Raw genomic sequence first — 21,341 nt, 5'->3', positions numbered from 1 at the left:
TCTCTAACATACCCACCAAATACATTTGGCAATTCCGTTATAGATGGCAAGAATGTGTGACGCCTAGAGTGATACTATACATTTAAAAACATGTGTAATTACTATTCTTAAACATGTGTAATTAGGATGAGATGAAAAGTTGGTGGCCACTCATGCTACATCTTTTTAATATCTTGGTCTCACACACATAGTACTTACTTTATGAAGTGGAAGCAGGGTCACCATATCCATATCCAATAAACTACCCATCTCAATATCTAATAAACTACCCATTAAGGTCCTCTGAATGTAAAGGGAGGTTGAATACATAATTAAACTCCAACATGCATAGGGCAAGTTGAATACATAATTAACCCCAATAGACATCTTACAGAAGATTGCATGGGAAGTGAGATACATGATGAATGATGATTCGCTAGATGAGATGCCATGTACCTCTTAACTAATCTCGCATAAAATTGCATGGAAAGCAAGACATCTTAAACTCAAGGTGGGTTATAAATATTTATTAGATGAGATGCCAGTAGCTCCTTAATGATATCTATAGCTAGATGAAATGCGTGCACCTCCTTACTAAAATCTATAGCTACCAACTTGTCAATGAAGCAATTATCCAATGGTAGTGTTCGACTAAATGAAAAAAATAAAATAGATTCAAGAACTGGCACAACATTAGTAGCACTACAGTAGTTCATACATTAGGTTGTCACACAAACTCTTCTTTGTGGAAAAAAGTTGTAGAGCTTCCCACTACTCGATAGAATCAATGCCACAATTTACAATCTTTGTGAAAAAACTTGTAGAGCTGCCCACTACGCGATAGAATCAATGCCACAGTATATTGTCTGCTCAACCATAGTTGACATCCGATGAGCTCTTATTGTTTGAAATCTTCTGGTTGGAGTTCTCATTCTCACAATCTCATTTCCTCCTTCAACAAAAGTCTAAATCAGTAGGAAAATTTTACCATTTTTTGTTCTCGAGCATCATTGTGCGAGATATACATGGTGGGGTGTGTGAGTGTTTCAAAGTGCACTTGCACGTCAAATTTCTCCCTTCGTTTGATTTGTTTTGTGTGATGATGGAAGGTGGATAAATACCATCCATCGTGGAACGCGACGTGCTACCAGCAGCCCCCGTCAGCGTGATTTGTGTGTATGTGTGTGTGTGTTTTGGACAGGTGAAGGAAGCATTTATTTTAACTCACTCAGGACATTCTATGGCCCATCGGCCAAAGATGCGCGCATGACTGCCCATAGGAAACAACCTGCATGTAAGTATCCGCTAAAACATCTACCTTTTCCACACGGTACCCCGGCGACAGATTCTGCACAGCAATCCCTCACAGCGTGTTGAAGGCGATGCCGTCGGCCCAGCACCTGATCGCGCCGCTCCTGCAGCTCCCCTTGTTGCTGCAGATAGGCGCTGTGCTCCTCCTCCTCTGGCTCGCCTCTGCCTTCCACCTTTCTTCTATCTGGATCTTCGCCATCGCCTTCCTCTTCTTGTATGAGGTAAATACTCGCGGCTCCACCTTGTTTGCTTCATCATCACAGAGCGACCATTCTCTTACAGGGCATTTGTGTGCCAACCCTAGTCTCACTAATTCTCAGTGGCCTTGATGGATCTCACTGTGGACTTTCACCTTGTACGTGTGGTTCTGCTGGGATCTTCTTGCCGTTCATTGGAACAGTTTCCACTTTAGCTAGCTTCTTAAGGTCTCTGTAATTACCTACTCCTTTTGCTATGTCTAAATTTGGATCCATCTCACCAATCAAGTTTGTCAGAAAACCCAAATACGCACAAATACAAATCACGTGAGAAGTGGATGGTGCCCAGGTTTGTGTCTATGGAGCATCATATACAACGATGGCCTAATGTGAACTGATGTACGATGCGCAAATCCTGCTATATGCATAACCTAACTGACGACTATTGACGCCTTGCTGTCCTCCGCTTGAGCACGGAGGAAGACGCTCTGTTAATTAATGATCTGGATGTCACATCTGCTGCCTTGGGTCGTGGCTCTGCTAACGCTGTCTCTGAATTCCCTAGATGACCCTTGACCTGCTCTTAAAAAAAATAGGGATCCGAGGGCTGGTGAGCTGGTAACACCTGGTTGGCCAGTTGGCTGTGGGTCCACGATGCATAAAGTGCTGTGTCTACACGAGGCCTGGGCCGCTGGCCATGGGCGCCTGGCTGCCCCTTGTTTGGGTGCCCAAAACATTGCTCAACTGGACCAAACTCGCATTAGAACTTGTCCATTAGGAGGTTGCAGCTTAGGAGCATGTCCATGTGCATCCAAATTAGGGCATGCACATGACATTCCCTTGGAGCACTAAGCACATGATGCACCTTTGCTCTAGTGCTTTACTGCCCCTTGTCCGGGTGCCCAAAAATGCTACCTAATTGGTCCAAACTTCATCCTGGAACTTGGTTCTTCAGGTGACTACAGATTAGGAGCATGTCCGTGTGCATTCAAATTAGGGCATGCATGCATGTGACATCCCCTTTTGCTAAACTTTCTGCTAAACTTGGAGCACTCGGGTGCAAACAATCCCTTGGTCTTGTGGACTCTGGGTGCGACAAGAGATTCATGTCTTATAAAGTGTGGGAAATCTTGGGTAAACCACAGCTCAAACCAACAAACTTGGTTCTATCTTCTTTCAATGGGGTCATACTACAAGCTGCTTGGATATTTTAACTACTTTGTATTACATTGAAAATAAGTAGTTTCTACGTTATTAATGCAAGCGAGATGACCGAGGAAATCATCTTGAATCGTACTTGGCTTGCAACAAATGCGCTATCAACTGTGGGACGACAAGACTCTAGAACTATCTTTACCTCAAAAGTTGCAGTTCTCTTGTTCAATGAAGAGCCTGTTAGAAGTCATCTCCTGTCTATTTTTATACACGAGGGCCTTTGTCGTGGGTGTGCCCGCCCTTATGAGGTGTTTTCTCATTTTTCCCCACTCTCCGTATATTTCCCCCTTTTTTCCCTATTTTTCTGTGGCATGGGAGGCAGTCTAGTAGTGGCAGGAGGACCTTGAACTTGGCCGACTGCATCTGTGGAGATTCTGGAAGTGGCCGACTGCACTGCATGAGTCGTGGACTTCTCTGATGTTGGCCGATCCACTCTGCTGCTGGCCGACTGTGATTTTTCAGTCGTGGAGGTTTCTTGTGTCCAGTCGGCTGCCCTACAGCGTTATGGCCATGGCCTCTGACGATATCTCCTTCCCAGCCTGAAGAACTTCCTGCTGAAGAGCCTGCAGCTTGTTAATATGCTCCTGCATCGTCGCCGACTTTGTAGGGCTCATAACCCGCATCTGTACTTCCAAGGAAATCCTCTTCATGGACGATACCCTGTTGTAAAGAGAGGCCAAATGTTGCCATATACCTCTAGCCAGCGTCATATGCTTTACATGATTGATTACCTGCGGTGTGCAGTTGAGAAAGATAAACGAACGGACCTTGGCGTTGACACAATCCCACATCTGTGTCTGAGCCTCCCGGTCCTTTCGGATCGACGGTAACTCCCCTTCCTCTACTTCCGGCCGTGGAACCCCAACAACGACGAAATTGGCAAGGTCGTAAGACTCCAGAACAAATTCCATCATAACCTTCCATATGCCGTAGTTGCTCCCATCCAACTGACGGTCCCCCCGGAACGTAGGGAGTGTCGGGATCTTCACATGCCTCTCGGCCATCTCAAACAGATCTGCCATTGCGGGGATGTACTCTGAAAAGGGTGGCTGTCCAGCAAATCAGCCCGCCGTCCTCTTGCTTCTCCTCTTCCCAAACAGTCCCGTATGGTCCACCAATCAGCAACACAGCAGTCCTCCTCTTGCTCACACAAATCCCAAGAACTATCTAGAGCCTAGGCTCTGATAGCATGTTAGAATACGCAGCGGAGATGATGACCAGATCTGGGAACACGAGCAAAACGCAGTGCAGAAAATCACAGCACAAGAGAGAGAGAGATAGAGGCGTGTAACTCTGCTCTATCTACACAAGAAGATCTCGAGTATGATACAAAATGGAATGGGGGCTGGGGGCCATTTTATATGGCCCCCGAGAAGCCCGATGAGTAGCCTTGTTAGGGAAAGGCTCTCTGTGTTGCTTGCCATGGAAACAAGCCACACAAGTGGAGTGGAAGGGTTTCAGCTTCGGAAGACCCTCGACCATTTGCTGGGAAGACAGTTGCTCAAGAGAAGCATAGTTAAAGTGTTCGTAGCGAGCATGCCACAATGCTGTATCCACCTGAGCTACCAAGGTATGATAGCCTTGAAGAAGTTGTAGCAAATGAGATTGTGATTCATTCAAAGAGCCACCAAAGTCCTTCCTGTAAAGACCACCTTCTTGTACACCTATGGCAACAATTTGTAAGGTGCTGGTTTAATGACCTCAAGAATTGAACTGTCAAAGTACATGCCATAGCCTTTCTCTACAATGTGAAACACTGAGAATGGATTGATAGAGAGCTTAGGAACATAAAGTACATCTTGGATGGTAGAAGGTTGGCTAGGAGAAGAGTTAAGTTGCACGTTACCCACACAAGAGGCCTCAAGGTTGGAAGCATCACCAATGGACACCTTCAAAGAGCTAGGCCGAATATCATGCAGAACGGACTTGTCATGAGTCATGTGAGTAGTGCACCCATTGTCAACCACCCAATCCATAAGATGTGAGGTGATAGGAATAGGTGAGTCCGCGGGAAGCTCCTCAATGTCGATGAAGACAGTCTCCTTGGTGGAAGAGGATCTCTGGGATTGGTTGGTAGATGGAGAGGTTTGATTGGAGGGCTTCTTTGCAGAACCACCTTCTCTCTTCTTCTTTGCTGAATGTGATCTTTGTGATCACAATAATGGCAAGTAAGATCCTTATGAGCAAGATTGTTAGCAGGTTTAGAGTCAACTTTGTTGCTGGTCAAACCCTTAGATTGCCATTTGCCTTTGCCCTTGATTTGAAGAAGGATCTCGGAAGCACGTTGGCTTGTTTTCTTCCTCGTAGCTCTATCCTGAAGCATGCCAACAACAATATGCAGATCGGGAGTAGAGGGAAGAAGTGAAATAGTATCACAGAAAGATGAGAAAGTTTCGGGCAATTTGGCGAGGAGCCGATGAACAAAGTCTTCATTAGTAGTCTTGCTCCCCAAAGAGACCACCTGCTTCTGGATGGTAACAAACTCTGTGATGGAATCCATGATGTTGGTAGTATTGGAGATCATCAGGTTGCTGGGGGCTGCCCACTCCTCCTTAGACACTAGGTGAGGTGAAAGAAAGATGTAGAATTGTAATTCTTATGGAGATCAATGCACACGGGTGAAGATGGGAGCTGACCCTGTCACAAACCCCTATATTCTAGGGACATGCGGATGCGTGTCAGGCCTAGAAACATGCGGATGCATGTATGTATTATACCTGGGCATGTGTATGGATTATGTGAGTGGATGCATATGAGTCCAAGGACATGGCAGGACATTTGTGGACTTTCGGGCGTTCCGGCCATGCACACATGGTGTGTTATGATGGCAGGCGGAATATTTTCAAGTACAAGAATGATGATAGGTGGTTCTCCAAGTTTACATGTGCACAATGCATAAATGATGCATGCCATAACTTTATTTTACTTTGTGTGACATTGTCTTGTTGCCTGGACAATGCTTGTTATTTTGGCTTGTGAAGTCCGAGGGACCGGGGACGCCCGGGCACCTTGTAGACACACGTGTGCACTCCTGTTTGGGCCTAAAACTGTGGGCTTATGGGTTTTGCAGGTGGTAAGTGCGTCCACACTCAATTTACAGCTTACTTCATTTACTACTAAGGTTTATTGGTTTGCAGGTCCACACTCATTAATAAGTGGCCGGACAACTTATAATGCGTTCGCATTTGGTTGGACCAAAATTAATGAAGTCCGGACAGCTTATGGCCATTTCCCATTTGGTTGGACCTAAACTTATAGAAACAGGACAAATGGAGCACTATGGGCTGGACACCTACCTGGACACCTTATGGGGACACATGTCAGCCAGCATGTGTACCCACCAGGCCCCTGAGGTGGCACCTGAAAAAGGCGCCTCCCTCAAGAGACCCTTTTGGGCTGTTTTACTCATTATTCAACATATTGGAGAGCTGGTTGGAGCGTTGGGAGTTGCTACAGGGCTAGTTGCTTGCTTCCCGGACTCACACAAGCTTGGACAACGATCCCCACACTCTTCTAAAGGGCTGGTTGGTAAATTCAGACCTGCAATTTCTGGTTATTGCGAGTTTTGGGCTGGTTACAGGTGTCCAAAGTCAACTTGGACAGTACAGGACAGCTCTAGGGACCTCCACAGGGCTGTAGGACCCTTTTCAGGTGGATTTCTCGCGACAGAAAGTTGCTGTTTTGGACTGGTTATTGCACAAAACAGGCCGGACAGCAAGGGAATATGTGAGCATGGATGTGTCTCAAGGATTCCTGGTATAGCAGGTACTTAGGGCAAGCATTGGGGACACTTGCTCGTGGAGAACACAGGTTTCTGGATCAATTTCTCGCGTGGAAACAGGGCCTAAAGATCCATTTACATCTTGTGCCGGGCGGAGTACCTGTGAGGATTGTGATACTCTTGTCCAGGGCGGATGTACATGTGAAGAGGCTTGTGCAGGGCGGATGTACCTGTGTGTAGGGCGGATGTACCTACAGATTCTCTTGTTTGAAATGTTTTCATTCATAATGTATTTGGAAGAATCAGGTGCAGGTTGGTGGTGAATCCCCAGGCACCCGTAATCTTGTACTTTGCAGACTCTTTTGGTAATATAACCTAAAGGGGGGGGGGGGGGGGGGGGGGGGGGTCAGCCTATCATCGGCCCCTTTATGTGGTGTATTGTCATTTTCAGCTTTGTGGTTGTAATGCTCAAGTGTTAAGTGCTCAAAATCTTGTTCACATTTATACGATTCCAATACACGCGTCCGCCTCCTGTTACATTGGTATCAGAGCTCAGTTTTTCCCCTCATTGGAAAACGGTCCGAGGCTTGGAATTATAACTTGTGACCTGATTTGAGTGTCATGGACAGCCACATTTCTGACAGTGTGGAGAACACACAGGACCGTGAATTTCATGGTACAAGGGATGCAAGAGATGCTGCAGGCAATGATGTCTATGGAGATGCAGGTACTCATGACACTATGCATTCTGATTTGGAATCTTTGAGGCGTCAAGTGCGACGCTATAGGGCTGAAACTGAAGAGCTCAGGTCATTGAAAAATGACCCGGATGTACAAAGGGTGTTGGCTGCGAAGGCAAAGGCTTCGGTCCATGAAGTCACTTTTGAAGCAATTGCAAAGTAAATGGATGTTGAGAAACCCCGAGAGCTTGCACTTGCATACCTAATGGTTAAGGGTGATGTATACACCGAAGCAGATGGTAGATTGGCTTTCAAGAAGCCACCCCTCATGGCTGCCCGTGGTGGTGCACATGATGCACAACAAGCAGGAAGAGCACAGCAAGTGCCAAATGCTGAAAGGACAAGAGTCCCTGGTGCTAGGCTTGATGCAGGTCAAGAGAAGAGTAAGGATGAGGGATCCTCTACTCATTCCTGCTTTGCTCCAAGAAGACATATCCGTTCTCGTGTTGAGCTTTCCACTCATTCGGAGAGTGTGGCTCAAGAGAGAACGAAGAGGGATCGTGAATCTTCATCGCGGCATCATCACCATGGAGATGAACAGGATGTACATAGGGATGCACATAGAAGGAAGAAGCCTCGAGAGTTCAAGTCCGGTGACAAGGATGTAAAGTTTGAAAACTTTCACGGACGGATGGACTCTACCAAAGCACTTGCTTTCATTAGACAGTTTGAGATAGCTTTTTGCAATGAAGACTTTTCGGAAAAGTCTATGCTCAGGCATGTGGGAATGCATCTCAAGGATACGGCAAGTGATTGGTGGCTTGCAAAAATACTTGATGGAAGTGCTGCCCCAACTTGGTCTTCTTTCAAAATTCAGTTTTATGATCAATTCTTACCACCAAACTTTGCAAAGGATGTACGCAAGGAGTGGGATTGGCTGTCCCAAGATGAGGGAGAGTCCGTTGCTTCATACATAGCAAAGTTTTGGAAAGTCCTTCTCAAGGTTACTCCCTTCATGAAGATTGAAGAGGACGAGAAGAAGAGAAAGTTTGAATCGGGGCTCCATCACATCATCCAACAAAGCTTGGGAGTGTACCCAAATAAGACCATACAAGAGCTTATACACTCAGCCATGCTTGTGGAGAACTTGCACATGAAAGCACCCACAAATAAGCCATTTGCAGGTCAAAACAAGAGCAAATTCAGGGCTGGTTATGACCAGGAAAAAGGGTGGACAGCCACCTAAGAATGCTCCCAAAGATGGCCAAGATGCAAAGGATGACTCCAAAAAGAAGCCGGGGGGTAAACGCCACAATTTTGGGCTCTCAAAACCGCAATTGGAAGAGTACAGGAAGACTGGAAAATGCTTTAAGTGTGGCAGTAAAGATCATATATATCCTAAATGCCCACAGAATCCTAAGAATGCTGAGCCTAATGTGGAAAAGCCTCTTGTGAATGTTGTACCCGATGTGCAGGGTAATATAGGGCATGAGCCCAAGAGTAGAGTCATATGCAAGGCTTGGGGCAAATTGAAGGATCAGCCCGCTTTGTTTCTTTTTGATGATGCTTCCACAGATAACTTTATACCCGTACAGATGGTTGCCGCTATAGGTCTCAATGTGGAAGACATGGGAATGCAAATGAATGCAGATGCTGCCTTTGAGGGCAAACAGGTTACCATTGAACATTCTAGTGTTGATGTTAGTACATTAGATCAAGACAAGCTTAACTTTTTGAATGAGTTCAAAGATTGTTTTGCGAATGCTTTGCCAGCAAGGTTGCCACCCGAGAGGCCGGAAGATCATTGCATAGATCTAATTCCCGGTAGCTCTCCACCTAATAGGCCACCATACAGGGTGAGTGCTAGTCAACAAGAAGAGATTATGGCACAGGTGAATGAACTTTTGGAAAAGGATTTGATTCGGCCTAGTTCCTCGCCATATTGCTCGCCGGTACTTCTTGTTCAAAAGAAGGATGGTACTTACAGGATGTGTGTTGATTACCGTGCCCTCAATAAGATAACCATCAAGAATCGGTTTCCGATTCCGCGCATTGATGACATCTTGGACAAGCTTGAAGGTTCGGCATGTTTCAGCCGAATATCAAGGTTCGGCATGTTTCAGCCGAATAGACCTCAAGAGTGGGTATCATCAAGTGAGAGGCACCTCAAGATGTACACAAGACTGCATTTAGGATAACCTTTGGTCTTTTAGTTTTTGGTGGTGCCTTTTGGCCTTACAAATGCACCCGCTACCTTCAACAGGATGATGGACAGGGTGTTCAGAAAGCATAGAAAGTTCACGGGTATATTCTTTGATGACATTATTGTATTCTCAAAGAATGAAGCCCAACATCGTGAGCACCTGGCTATTGTGTTTAAAGAGCTTAAGGAAAATCAGCTCTACATAAATGCAAAAAAGAGTGAATTCTTCCTCCCAAAGATTCACTATCTTGGTCACATTGTATCAAAGGATGGTGTGCGCATGGATCCCGCAAAGATACAAGCCATGCAAGAATGGCCAGAGCTGAAATCAGTCCATGAAGTCAGGAGGTTCCTTGGTTTATGTGTTTACTACAGGAGGTTCGTCAAGCATTTTGCTTTCATTGCCGCTCCGTTACATGAGTTAACGAAGAAGAAAGCAATCTTTAAATGGACACAAGAAGAGAGAGATGCCTTTCAAAAGTTGAAGAGTGCAATCATCTCGGGACCGGTACTCATTATTCCGGATTTGCAAAAACCTTTTGTGGTGGAATGTGATGCATGTGGGGACTGCATAGGGGCTGTTTTGAACCAAGAAGGACATGCCATTGCCTATGAGAGCAGACGCTTGCAACATGCAGAGCTTCACTTACAGGTTTATGAGAAGGAGTTGTTGGCTGTAATTCATGCCCTTACTATTTGGAAACACTGTCTTTTAGGGGCTGATTTTATGGTCAAAACTGATCATCAAAGTTTGAGATACTTTTTGACTCAAAGTAAGCTCTCAGAGAAGCATGAGATGGGCAAATTTCCTCTCAATGGCAGATGTCTTATCTAGACGACCACAGGTTCATGCTATTACAGTTGCATACCATGAGGACTCATCGGATATGCGTAATACTTATCATCTGGATGAGGATTTTGCACATGTATGGGCTGATTTGCAAGAGGGTATTGCTGTCTCATCTTATGTCATAAGAGATGGATATCTCATGATGCAAAATCGTATGTGTGTGGTAAAGAACCTTCGCCATAAGGTTATGGATGAGTGCCATGCTTCTCCATATGCAAGGCATAGAGGCATTTTGGCCACAGCACAAGCTTTGGAGAGGTATTTCTTTTGGCCAGATATTCGCAAGGATATTGAAGCATATGTACGTGAATGTATGGTATGTTAAAAGGTCAAGTTTGACTGACATAAAGCACCTGGATTGCTTCAGCCTTTGCCTATACCAAATGAACCATGGGAAAGCATTGCTATGGATTTCATTATGGATTTGCCAAGGACGCCACAGGGAAATGATGCTATTTGGACCATCATTGACAGGTTTAGCAAGCAGGCACATTTCATTCCCGTGCGCAAGACAATAAAGCCAGATCATATGGCTAGGATGTTTTTGGCACAGATATTCAAACACCATGGCATGCCTAAATCTATTGTGGGGGATAGAGATCCTAGAACCACAAGCTTATTTTGGCGCGCATTGTTTGACAATATGGGTACAAAGCTGAACTTCTCATCAGCTTACTATCCACAGACAGATGGGCAAAGTGAAATAGCAAATTCAGCCGTCCTCGACTTGCTGAAATCTTATGTATCCGACCGCAAATCGGATTGGGAGAAGTATTTACCACTTGTGGAGTTTGCCTACAACAATACGGTACATACTTCTACGGGCAAGGCGCTCTTTGAGATTATCTATGGCAAGGTGGTACTACCACCCATACTTCGTACAAAGGATGAGATTTTTGCAGCAGATGAGTATGTCAGAGACTTGGATACTGCATTTGCACAGGTACGGACAGCCATAGAGAGGTCTCAAACCAAGAATAAAAAGGCAGCTGATAAGCATAGAAGGGATGTACAATTCGAACAAGGTGATTGAGTCTTGCTGAAATTTGAAAAGGCACGCCTTCGGAAGAGGCCAGGGAAAGAGGGAAAGTACCCTAAACTTTCCAACAGGTACTATGGACCTTTTCAGATCTTGGAGAAGATCAACGATGTTGCATTTCGGCTTGTACTCCCAGATCATTGGAACATGCATAATGCTTTTCATGTGAGCCTATTGAGGCCTTATGTGGGACCGACACCGTTTGAGCCGGTTTTGGAAGACCCACCCGAGGTGGATGAGTTGGAAGAGATTCTTCAACCTGAACAGATTGTTTTTCACAAGGAACGAAAGCTTGCGGGAGGCAAACTTGTTTGTAGGTACCTTGTGAAGTTTAAGAATTATTCAGCTTTGGATGCGAAATGGATGGATGAGGCCTACTTCGAGGATTACCCAGATCTTTTGAAGGCCTATCTGGAGGCTTTTCAGTTGCGGTCAACTGATTAGAAGCCGGGGGGAATGTCACAAACCCCTATATTCTAGGGACATGCGGATACGTGTCAGGCCTAGAAACATGCGGATGCATGTATGTATTATACCTGGGCATGTGTATGGATCATATGAGTGGATGCATACGAGTCCAATGACATGGCAGGACATTTGTGGACTTTCGGGCGGTGCCCGTGTGGATTCCGGCCATGCACACATGGTGTGTTATGATGGCAGGCGGAATATTTTCAAGTACAAGAATGATGATAGGTGGTTCTCCAAGTTTACATGTGCACAATGCAGAAATGATGCATGCCATAACTTTATTTTACTTTGTGTGACATTGTCTTGCTGCCTGGACAATGCTTGTTATTTTGGCTTGTGAAGTCCGAGGGACCGGGGACGCCTGGGCACCTTGTGGACACGTGTGTACACTCCTGTTTGGGCCTAAAACTGTGGGCTTATGGGTTTTGCAGGTAGTGCGTCCACACTCAATTTACAACTTACTTCATTTACTACTAAGGCTTATTGGTTTGCAGGTCCACACTCATTAATAAGTGGCCGGACAACTTATAATGCGTTTGCATTTGGTTGGACCAAAATTAATGAAGTCCGGACAGCTTATGGCCATTTCCCATTTGGTTGGACTTAAACTTATAGAAATAGGACAAATGGAGCACTATGGGCTGGACACCTACCTGGACACCTTATGGGGACACATGTCAGCCAGCATGTGTACCCACCAGGCCCCTGAGGTGGCACCTGAAAAAGGCGCCTCCCTCAAGAGACCCTTTTGGGCTGTTTTACTCATTATTCAACATATTGGAGAGTTGGTTGGAGCTTTGGGAGTTGCTACAGGGCTAGTTGCTTGCTTCCCGGACTCACACAAGCTTGGACAACGATCCCCACACTCTTCTGAAGGACTGGTTGGTAAATTCAGACCTGCAATTTCTGGTTATTGCGAGTTTTGGGCTGGTTACAGGTGTCCAAAGTCAACTTGGACAGTACAGGACAGCTCTAGGGACCTCCACAGGGCTGTAGGACCCTTTTCAAGTGGATTTCTCGTGACAGAAAGTTGCTGTTTTGGTCTGGTTATTGCACAAAACAGGCCGGACAGCAATGGAATATGTGAGCATGGATGTGTCTCAAGGATTCCTGGTATAGCAGGTACTTAGGGCAAGCATTGGGGACACTTGCTCGCGGAGAACATAGGTTTCTGGATCAATTTCTCGCGTGGAAACAGGGCCTAAAGATCCATTTACATCTTGTGCAGGGCGGAGTACCTGTGAGGATTGTGATACTCTTGTGCAGGGCGGATGTACCTGTGAAGAGGCTTGTGCAGGGCGGATGTACCTGTGTAGGGCGGATGTACCTACAGATTCTCTTGTTTGAAATGTTTTCATTCATAATGTATTTGGAAGAATCAGGTGCAGGCTGGTGGTGAATCCCCAGGCACCCGTAATCTTGTACTTTGCAGACTCTTTTGGTAATATAACCTAAAGGGGGGGGGGGGGGTCAGCCTATCATCGGCCCCTTTATGTGGTGTACTGTCATTTTCAGCTTTGTGGTTGTAATGCTCAAGTGTTAAGTGCTCAAAATCTTGTTCACATTTATACGATTCCAATACACGCGTCCGCCTCCCGTTACAGACCCAATGCGTGATGAAGTAATGGAAGAAGAGCTAATGGAGCAAGTGTACGGTGCTACCACTAGTCTTTGGTATAGTGCTACCACTAGTCCGTAGTATAGTGCTACTACTAGTCTGGGGTAGAGCGGGTCGTTTGCAGGGACCGACGAGCGTTGAACAAGCCATCTTTGCGGCCTGGGGCTTCATGCTTTCCTATCCTGCTTTGTGGCGAAATCCACGGTAACGGCGTTGAGGTGCGGAGGTTGCTTTAGCGACTTCCTCGAGAGAATCGACCGAATTTTACCCTTCGTACAAGGATTCCCCAGGAATTAGGGAAACAAAGAATTTGTGTTTAAAAAAACTGCCTAGGTTGGGGAAAAAAAAGAAAACGTTGAGTATTGGTCTTCATGTAGAGTGTAGAAGTAAGGTCTTGAGAACCATAGCACTCTGATACCATGAGAGGATGGTTGAAGGCAGCAAGTGGAAGCAGAGGAGAGACTTGGAGCAGCCAATAATGATCCAACACTTGAGCAAAATGATGAATGAATTAAATGGCAAAAAGCCTGTTCTTATATACATCACAAATAGCCAAGTCGACCAGTAGAAGAAACCCATGACTAGTGAAAAATACCTATGTCGGGGAGAGTATCTAAAAATGTGGGAAAAAAAACCGACGACTAAGTAAAATACATTAGATAAATATGCTACATAAATGGTGCTATAAATCGGATAAATGTTGGAGATGAACACAGTCCAACAAGAGTGTGAAATGGCGGGCAAGGAAGGGGCTGGGAAGGAAAGGGGGAAGAAAATGAGGGACAGAAGGATGTGCGCAGCAGAACAGAGAAAGGGGGGGGGCGGTAGTACGGGGAGCGTGTAGCTGAAACATATTCAATTAACATGATGCCAGTTTTGGTGGTCATCGAGATATGAATTGACCTTGGAGAAGCTATAGCGGCATTCTACTAGCCACATATGAGGTGTTATGTTTTTACATATGTAAAGCATTGTCCCGTTTGTCAAAAGGTGGAAGTGTCTCACGGGAAGAAGGTGGGACTCTTGTAGTTCTTGCCCATTCTTGAGGAACCCTTTCATGACATATCGATGGATTTTGTGACAAACTTTCCTCTTGGTACGAGGAAGAGGAATACACAATGTTTGATCATTGTGGATGTGTCGGTCAAATGCGATTGCCGAAAGACATTTCTCTTTTGTTTATTCAATATTCTTACCTAGTTTGTGGTCCCTCATGCCATAGTGTGAGATAGAGATGCAAAATATATAGGCATGCATTATTCAATAATTTTGGTACTAAGTTGAATTTTCGCATTGCATTTCACTTATACACAATATAGGGATTTGATGTTTGTGGACGCATTTGAAGCGACTCTTACTTGATGTCAATTTTAGAGTAAGCTTGCACGAGTATCCTCCTCCTTATAAACACTTATTACTCCACTCAGTGCATTTGCTTAAAATTGCTGCAGGCGGACAGAAATTATATCAAGAGAATAAAAAGACAAATACGCAGTGAGGAGAGGAGGTCTGCATATCAAGGACGGGTATGGACACAGATACTTAATTTCTATGATACCTTAAACCTTGTTTTTTCATTGCATTCTGGTTTGCCTGCAGTACAAGTAATAAATTTTCATGCTCTGTTTTATCTGCAGCCACTCTCTGATTTTGAGTCAGTACAATGGCTTAATCAAGCTATTGAGAAAATTTGGCCACATTTTCTTGAGAAGTTTGTGTCACAAGAGCTTCTGACACCCATGATTCCTTGGTTTCTTGACAAATACAAACCATGGACAGTTGTAAGATTTCAAAGACTATTTCTCTCTCCTTCAGGTTTAACTTTTTTCTCACCTCTATTTGCATATGGCCAGGCTTGATTGACCCTAGAATGATAAAGTGTCCCTAGAATGATAAAGTGTTTTGTTCATCAAGCATAGTGCAAACTGTACTCTACTTTCCTCATCCTTCTTCTTTACATGACAATGTTGGGCATGGAGAAGCGAGTGGTCATGACTTCTTTCACCACCTTAGTGAGGCTAGTGGGATTTTCTTCTTCACTCCCTGCATAACTTGGAACCTTGTATTCTTTTCTACTTTTCTGTCCTTGTTCATGGCTGAATTCTTATACACAAATATCTATCTATCTATACATCTATATACGTATGTACGTACATACATACATGTATATATGTGCGTACACACATTTTTTTTTTGGGTAAAAAGCTATGCTCCATTACTTCACTGTACAAAGAAAGCAGCTGTCTAAAGCGAGGCAAACTTCTTGAAGATCAGAAACGTTGAGCAAACAAGTCTAACTGCAGTTGGTCTAGCTCTTTTACTCTATGGGAATCAAATAAAGATTGCGACAAAGACTAGCGGAAGTATGAGTACTTGTCAATCTGCGTAAAGTGACAATCAGATGATTGCGGCTAATCGAGAGTGTCCAAAGTGCCCAAAAGCATGCCCAAGCAAGAAAACTTGCATAATCAGGCATAATCAGCTAGTCTTTGGTGATATCTTTCAAAGATCCAGAAATGCTTGGAGAATGTAAGCCCAACGGAGAATGTAAGCCCAACGGAGCGTGTAGTGACAGATGCAACCATGTGTACGAGAGATAAAGATAGAGAGAGAGAGGGGGGAGAGAAAGATGGGAATAGGGGATTCACACGGTACACCATGCTGAGTGGGGAACATGCCCTGCCCCCTCTTCAGGAATTTATTTTAGGAACAATCCACGGGCTTTTCCAAGCCAAGATCAATACAACAAATGAATACAATATCAAACAAAGGTGTCAATGTCGAGATTGGGCCGATGTCGATGTCGAGGCACAAGATAATTGATGCCGAGCTCACCACGAGGATGACCCACAAGAGACTTACACTGGGCTAGTACCAAAATCCAATGAGTCCAACTGATGTTCCCAAGTATCCACGAAAGCTCTTTGTTCTCAATCCAATCCGTTCAAGGTATTCCCAAGATACTCCCACACTGAGGAGAAGATAACACTTCAATGGAGTTTTGAAGGTGACAACTTAGTAGAGATTTGGGCGGTGTTTCTAGTGTAAAACAATGTTCTTCACATGCAGCAGTGAGAGGCGGTACTGCTTTAAGATAGAAGGTGGCACACCAAGAAGCGAAACTGCAGCAGGGCAGAGACTGTGTACAGATGGCGGTGCTGCTGCAGTACAGAGGCGGCAATGTGCAAGAGAGGTGTCTGGGCAAAGTACTGTAGGCGGTGTACTTGGGCGGCGGCAGTAGCACACATGTAAAGGCTGCACACAGGTGCTGCAGGCAGTGCTCAGTCGGCTGGCAGCGCACGGAAGTTCATAGGTTCTGCAAGGGCAGCGCAGCCAGAGAGGGTGGAGGTGGTGATGGGATGCGGTAGCAGAGTCGGCTTCGAGTGACACAAGGGCTGTGCAGGTAGACTGAAGTGCTGGCGGCGTACAGAATTGTGGCGGCATAAATAGACAAGAGTGCTGGTGGCGTACTGGGCAGATGAAGGTGGCGGCAGTGGCTGAGTACACCTGATGGCGACGGAACACCGGCTGAAGTAGGCGTTGTTGGGCTGAGTGCCGGCTGAGATGGGTATTGCTGGGCTGAGTGCCGGTGATAGCCTTCCAAGGTGACTGCGGTGTATGGTTGTAGGAGCAGCACACAAGAAGATTGATGGTGTTCTTGCTTTTCCCAAGGGAGTTTCTCCACGTACTTCGTATATGAACCTCCAAGATTTCATCTATGATCCACCAAGAGGGTGCATGGTCTTTGAATACTTGAGGGGATGCTTGCTTTTTGCCACGCTTTTACTTTATTCCCTAGCTTTTGCTTTGCCTCCTTGCTTTTGCTTTAATAATAGTCAAAGTTCTTGATTTATGCTTTTACAACTTTAGGGCCTTGCTTTTTGAAAAAGCGGCTTATAGCTTTTTGACTCAGTTCGATGTGCTCTTTGCAACGGTGCCCTCAGATTTTTGGTCAACAAAGTTTGACTTTTGCTTTTTCGTGCTTTTTGACCCAGACGAGTGCTTTTTCCAATTCCAGCTTTAGGAACCTTGTTTCCATGTGTCCATAATCCTGTCCATATGACTGGGCATGAGTTCTCTCATGTGAAAAGAGCATGGAGGACCAAATGGTTACAAAGAAACAACATCTTGGAAATCTGGCAGCCAAAGAAATAGATAATTTGAGCAAGAAATCTTTGGTATCCAAACAAGCCCAAAGTAAATGAGATGCAATCTCATTGCGGTTTGAGCATCTAACACAAGAAGCATAATCTATCCTTCTTTTGGCTAGAGTTTCACCAATAGGTAGTACTCCAACCAAGCAATCACCCAAGGAAAACTATGCGCACACTTTTTTTTTTTTTTGGGGTAAAAGCATTGTTTTCTTTACTATATTAAAAAAGGAAGCCCTCAAGGCAAGGAAAATTGTCTAGGATGATGCAAAGTTAAAAACAGGGGAAAAAAGGTCAATTGGCCATCATCAATCTGATGCATATGGATGCCGTCAAACAAAGACTGATGTAAGCATTGACGAACGTAGTGATAGCGTGCAATCCTTATGGAATGAAAAGCCAATTGATTTTTTGCATGTTATATTGTCCACAAAGCCCAATATCTAGTCTAGATTAGAAAGGGTCGTGCATAATCCAATCTAGAAGGCCTCTTGCCAAAAAGCCAAAAAAATTTAGAGAAGGAATACCGTGGGAATCTGAGGTTTAAGAGAATGTGAAATTTGCCGAAGGAAACTTTTGGTCTTTGGACAAGACCAAAGAAGATGCATCACTGTTTCCTTTATGCAACAACGACAAGAAGGGCACTTAGTAGCAATTGTGTCTCTTTTTTCAAGAAATTCTCCAACCGGGAGAACTCCCAACAAGCATCGCCATAAAAGTAATCTAGATTTGAGTGGCAATTTACTATGCCAAATTTTCTTCAGGTTTTGTTTCCACCAACGAGCTGTCTTAGTGAGGAGCCAAATCTTATTAACTCGATTGACAAACCAAGGCGCATGAATAATCAACGTGTAGATCAAAGTAGCTAAAACCTGAGAGAGAGAGAGAGAAACTAGGGTAAGGTCCGAGATTTGTCCTATGGAAAATCCAATCCTCTATCCTTTAAGAGGAGTAAAAGGCAACAACTGTTCCTGTAGCGTGCACCATAAAGGTTTGTAGTGCATACCCAGTTGCCGACGGCTTTGAGCTCAAGGACAGGATAGAATATTTCCTTCAGCATCAACATCTTGACAAACCTGAATGCCCTTTGTGGAAAGAAAGTAGGCTCGCCGTGGGAAACGGAGAGCCAAAGGAGCAAGGAATGCATGGCTCCAAATGACACTTTCTTGTCTCAAGGTATTGGTAGTCTCAGGAAGTCTACCCGACGACTAAATATATTGCAGAACAAGCTTCTAGTCTGCAAGGAGAAGAGAGACATAAGGGCATCCAAAAATCTTACCCTCCACATTGCCAAATAAAAGTTCCCAGTGAGTTAGCTGCCATTTGCCAAATGCAGCTATGTTCACATTAAAGCAAAGAGCTGCAATCATAAGCGTCGAGGGTTGTTTGTGTGCTAGAAAAGTCGGAAGCAGAGTGGTTTCGCATGCCAGAACATGATAATGGATATTCAAAATGTTAAGCTGTCCATGTATTTTCGGCAAGCATATGAACTCATACTTAAGGAGACGCAAAGCCTTCTTATAATGAGAATTTCGCCAAAAGATGTGAGTCCCAATGGTAATCTCACGCTGTAGCTGTGCTCGTGTCTCACGACACTCATCATCATACCAACTGTTCTGTGGGGCAGTGCTGCGGCGCGGGCCGGGGGGGGGGGGATGGATCATAGTGCAGGGAAACGCATATGAGGCGGATGCATGTAGTGCACCTGCCAATCCTCTCGTAATCTCGTCCAGAGGGCTATGCGGGTCTAAAGCAAACAAGCCATCAGATACTGCATCTCGGTAAATCCCAACTGTCTCACGTGTAAACTGATATCTCGGGTACCTAGGTAGATGAGTGGCTGGCCCATCTCTGGGGGATCTACCTACTAGTGTGAAACTCAGGTATGCATGATCGGTTGCTATGCCAATGGGCCGATGGGAAATTGTGAAACCCCGCACATCAGGTATCAAAAGGAGATCCCATCAAGTAGTCCACTGTGCTCGCTCCCCCTCTAGAGTTCCAGTGTGTGAGAGCATCTGATCCTTGCCATCTCGATAGGCCATTGTATGTGACCAACCCGTGTGCACTCCCGAGAGTGGGAAAATGCTTGCCATAATCTGTAATCTCCCCCTCAACCTGTGCTGATCTCTGCAACCCTACATCCTTTGCCGTGATCTCCCGGTACATAGCCTCTTGAGTATCATACAGCTCTCTTGATGGTGCAAACCTGGAGTGGGTTGGGGGAAAGTAGCATACCGCCACATATAGCTCGCGGAGCCCCCCTCTGCATATTCGGACCCACATGTACCTCGCATCTGCATCTCTATGTACCACATGTTTTTGTCACGAAGCTCCTCCCTGAAAAGTATTGCCACTCCTCCAGATCCTCTGGTGCCTCCCACTGTGCGTGGTTGAGGGCAGAACACTGATTCCCATCTATAACCCCGCACGTCAGGAAGCCTCTTGTTTGTGCACTGATGGGTCTCCGTATACATAGCAATATGATATATCACTGTGTCTGAAAGTCTCATCAAAGTATCCTGCATCTGTTCTAAGGGCTCCATTGCAATTCCACACTGTGAATCGCAAGGTCTCATAGGCAGCACACCGTCAGGCGGGCCTCCTCTCCATAACGATGACTCGGCCATCTCTGTATACCGCTCATTTCCCCTCTTTCCTTCCCTCAAGCACACGCGGCATGTGTTCCTTCCGGTGTGCTATCTGTGCCGGTGTAAGGTCCTCATCCAACTAAATCTTTTCCCCCTTAAGGGCCATCCTTTTGGAGAGGAAGGCCTTCTTCTTCTTCGAGTCACTAAATCTGACGATCAATATCTTTGCCCTGGTTTCATCTCTGCCTACTCGCCATGCTCCAGTAATGGGTACATCAATGGCTCCAATTTTTGTTGAAACAGCTTTTGCATCCTCTTGGGGATTTCCCTTATCTTCCCACCCAACTACGCGTACATGTAAGGCACGTGCCCGTCTCTTGGCTTCCTCTTCTAATGTAGCATTCATCACCTCTACTTTATTGACTGGTGTATCCTTCTGCTTTTTTACTACTTCAATCCATGGGCTGATTTCCTCAATTTGTTTCTTTGTGGCACTCGCAATTTCAGCCCATGAATGCATTTCCTTCTCACCTGCAGCCACTTTTGCCTTACATGATTCCAAAGTGTTTTGCATTTCTGTGATGTCTTTTTCGTGGTCAGCCATACATGTCTTCAAAGTGCCTTCGTACGATGCAACTGTTGTGCCAATCTCCCGGAGCATGTCATCCTTCCATTTCTACATCTCTTTTTTCATTTCCGTGTGCATCAAGGCTTGGGCTAATTCCATCTCAACCCGTACTTGGGCTTGCATTTCTCCCTTCAATTGGGCATATATCTCTTCCTTCAGCGTTTCGTATATCACTTTCCTTTGGGCATGCATCTGCACAGTCCATTCCTTTTCAAGCTCCTGTCGCATGGTGCTCATCTTTGTCCTTATGTCCATCTATGTCTCCTCATAGAGTGCCTCGTCTCGTCGGGCCATCTTCGCAAGCCTTCGTGAGCCAGCAGGGGACATGATCCCTTCCCTCAGTCTTCTGCGGTAGGCATTTGGTGCCTTCGTGGGGGTGTGAAAGATTGTTTCACCATCGTGTTCTCCCTCTTGGGATTGAGACAAGGGGGCCTGGGCAAGGGGGCCTGAGCAAGGGTGGGAAAAGGCCGGGAAACCCCTACATACAGAGCAAGCAGAGGCGTGGAGGTGGGCAGTGCAGACAGGGCAGCCAGAGGCGTACAGCGCAGGTGGGCAGCGCAGACAGAGCAGCCAGAGGCGCACAGAGCAGGCAGCGCAGGTGGGCAGCGTAGACAACTGCTGCTGCTGCAGAGCGAGAGCTTGAGCTTAAGCTTGGTTCAAATCAGGGCTGAAATTGCAACTCTGCAT

General features: G+C 45.5%; 1 protein-coding gene across 2 annotated transcripts in view; it reads left to right on the top strand.

Annotated features, from left to right (window-relative positions):
* The first annotated feature begins 1,000 nt into the window (after window positions 1–1,000).
* Window positions 1,001–21,341, top strand: part of LOC147620038 (C2 domain-containing protein At1g53590-like) — a 77,705-nt gene continuing 57,364 nt past the window's right edge. The window contains exons 1-3 of one of the 2 annotated variants that reach the window (XM_086772176.1): window positions 1,001–1,511; window positions 14,736–14,810; window positions 14,922–15,065. In XM_086772176.1, the coding sequence (XP_086628302.1) occupies window positions 1,362–1,511; window positions 14,736–14,810; window positions 14,922–15,065 (369 nt within the window). In that variant the 5' untranslated portion in view covers window positions 1,001–1,361. Of the gene's footprint in view, window positions 1,512–14,735; window positions 14,811–14,921; window positions 15,100–21,341 lie in introns of both variants that reach the window. The other variant, XM_086772177.1, reaches the window with a different exon arrangement.

Source organism: Cibotium barometz, chromosome 32 (genome assembly GCF_041138505.1).
Source record: "Cibotium barometz isolate CiBa-2024 chromosome 32, ASM4113850v1, whole genome shotgun sequence".
Taxonomy (NCBI): Eukaryota; Viridiplantae; Streptophyta; class Polypodiopsida; order Cyatheales; family Cibotiaceae; genus Cibotium; species Cibotium barometz.
This window is presented reverse-complemented; position numbering and strand designations above follow the sequence as displayed.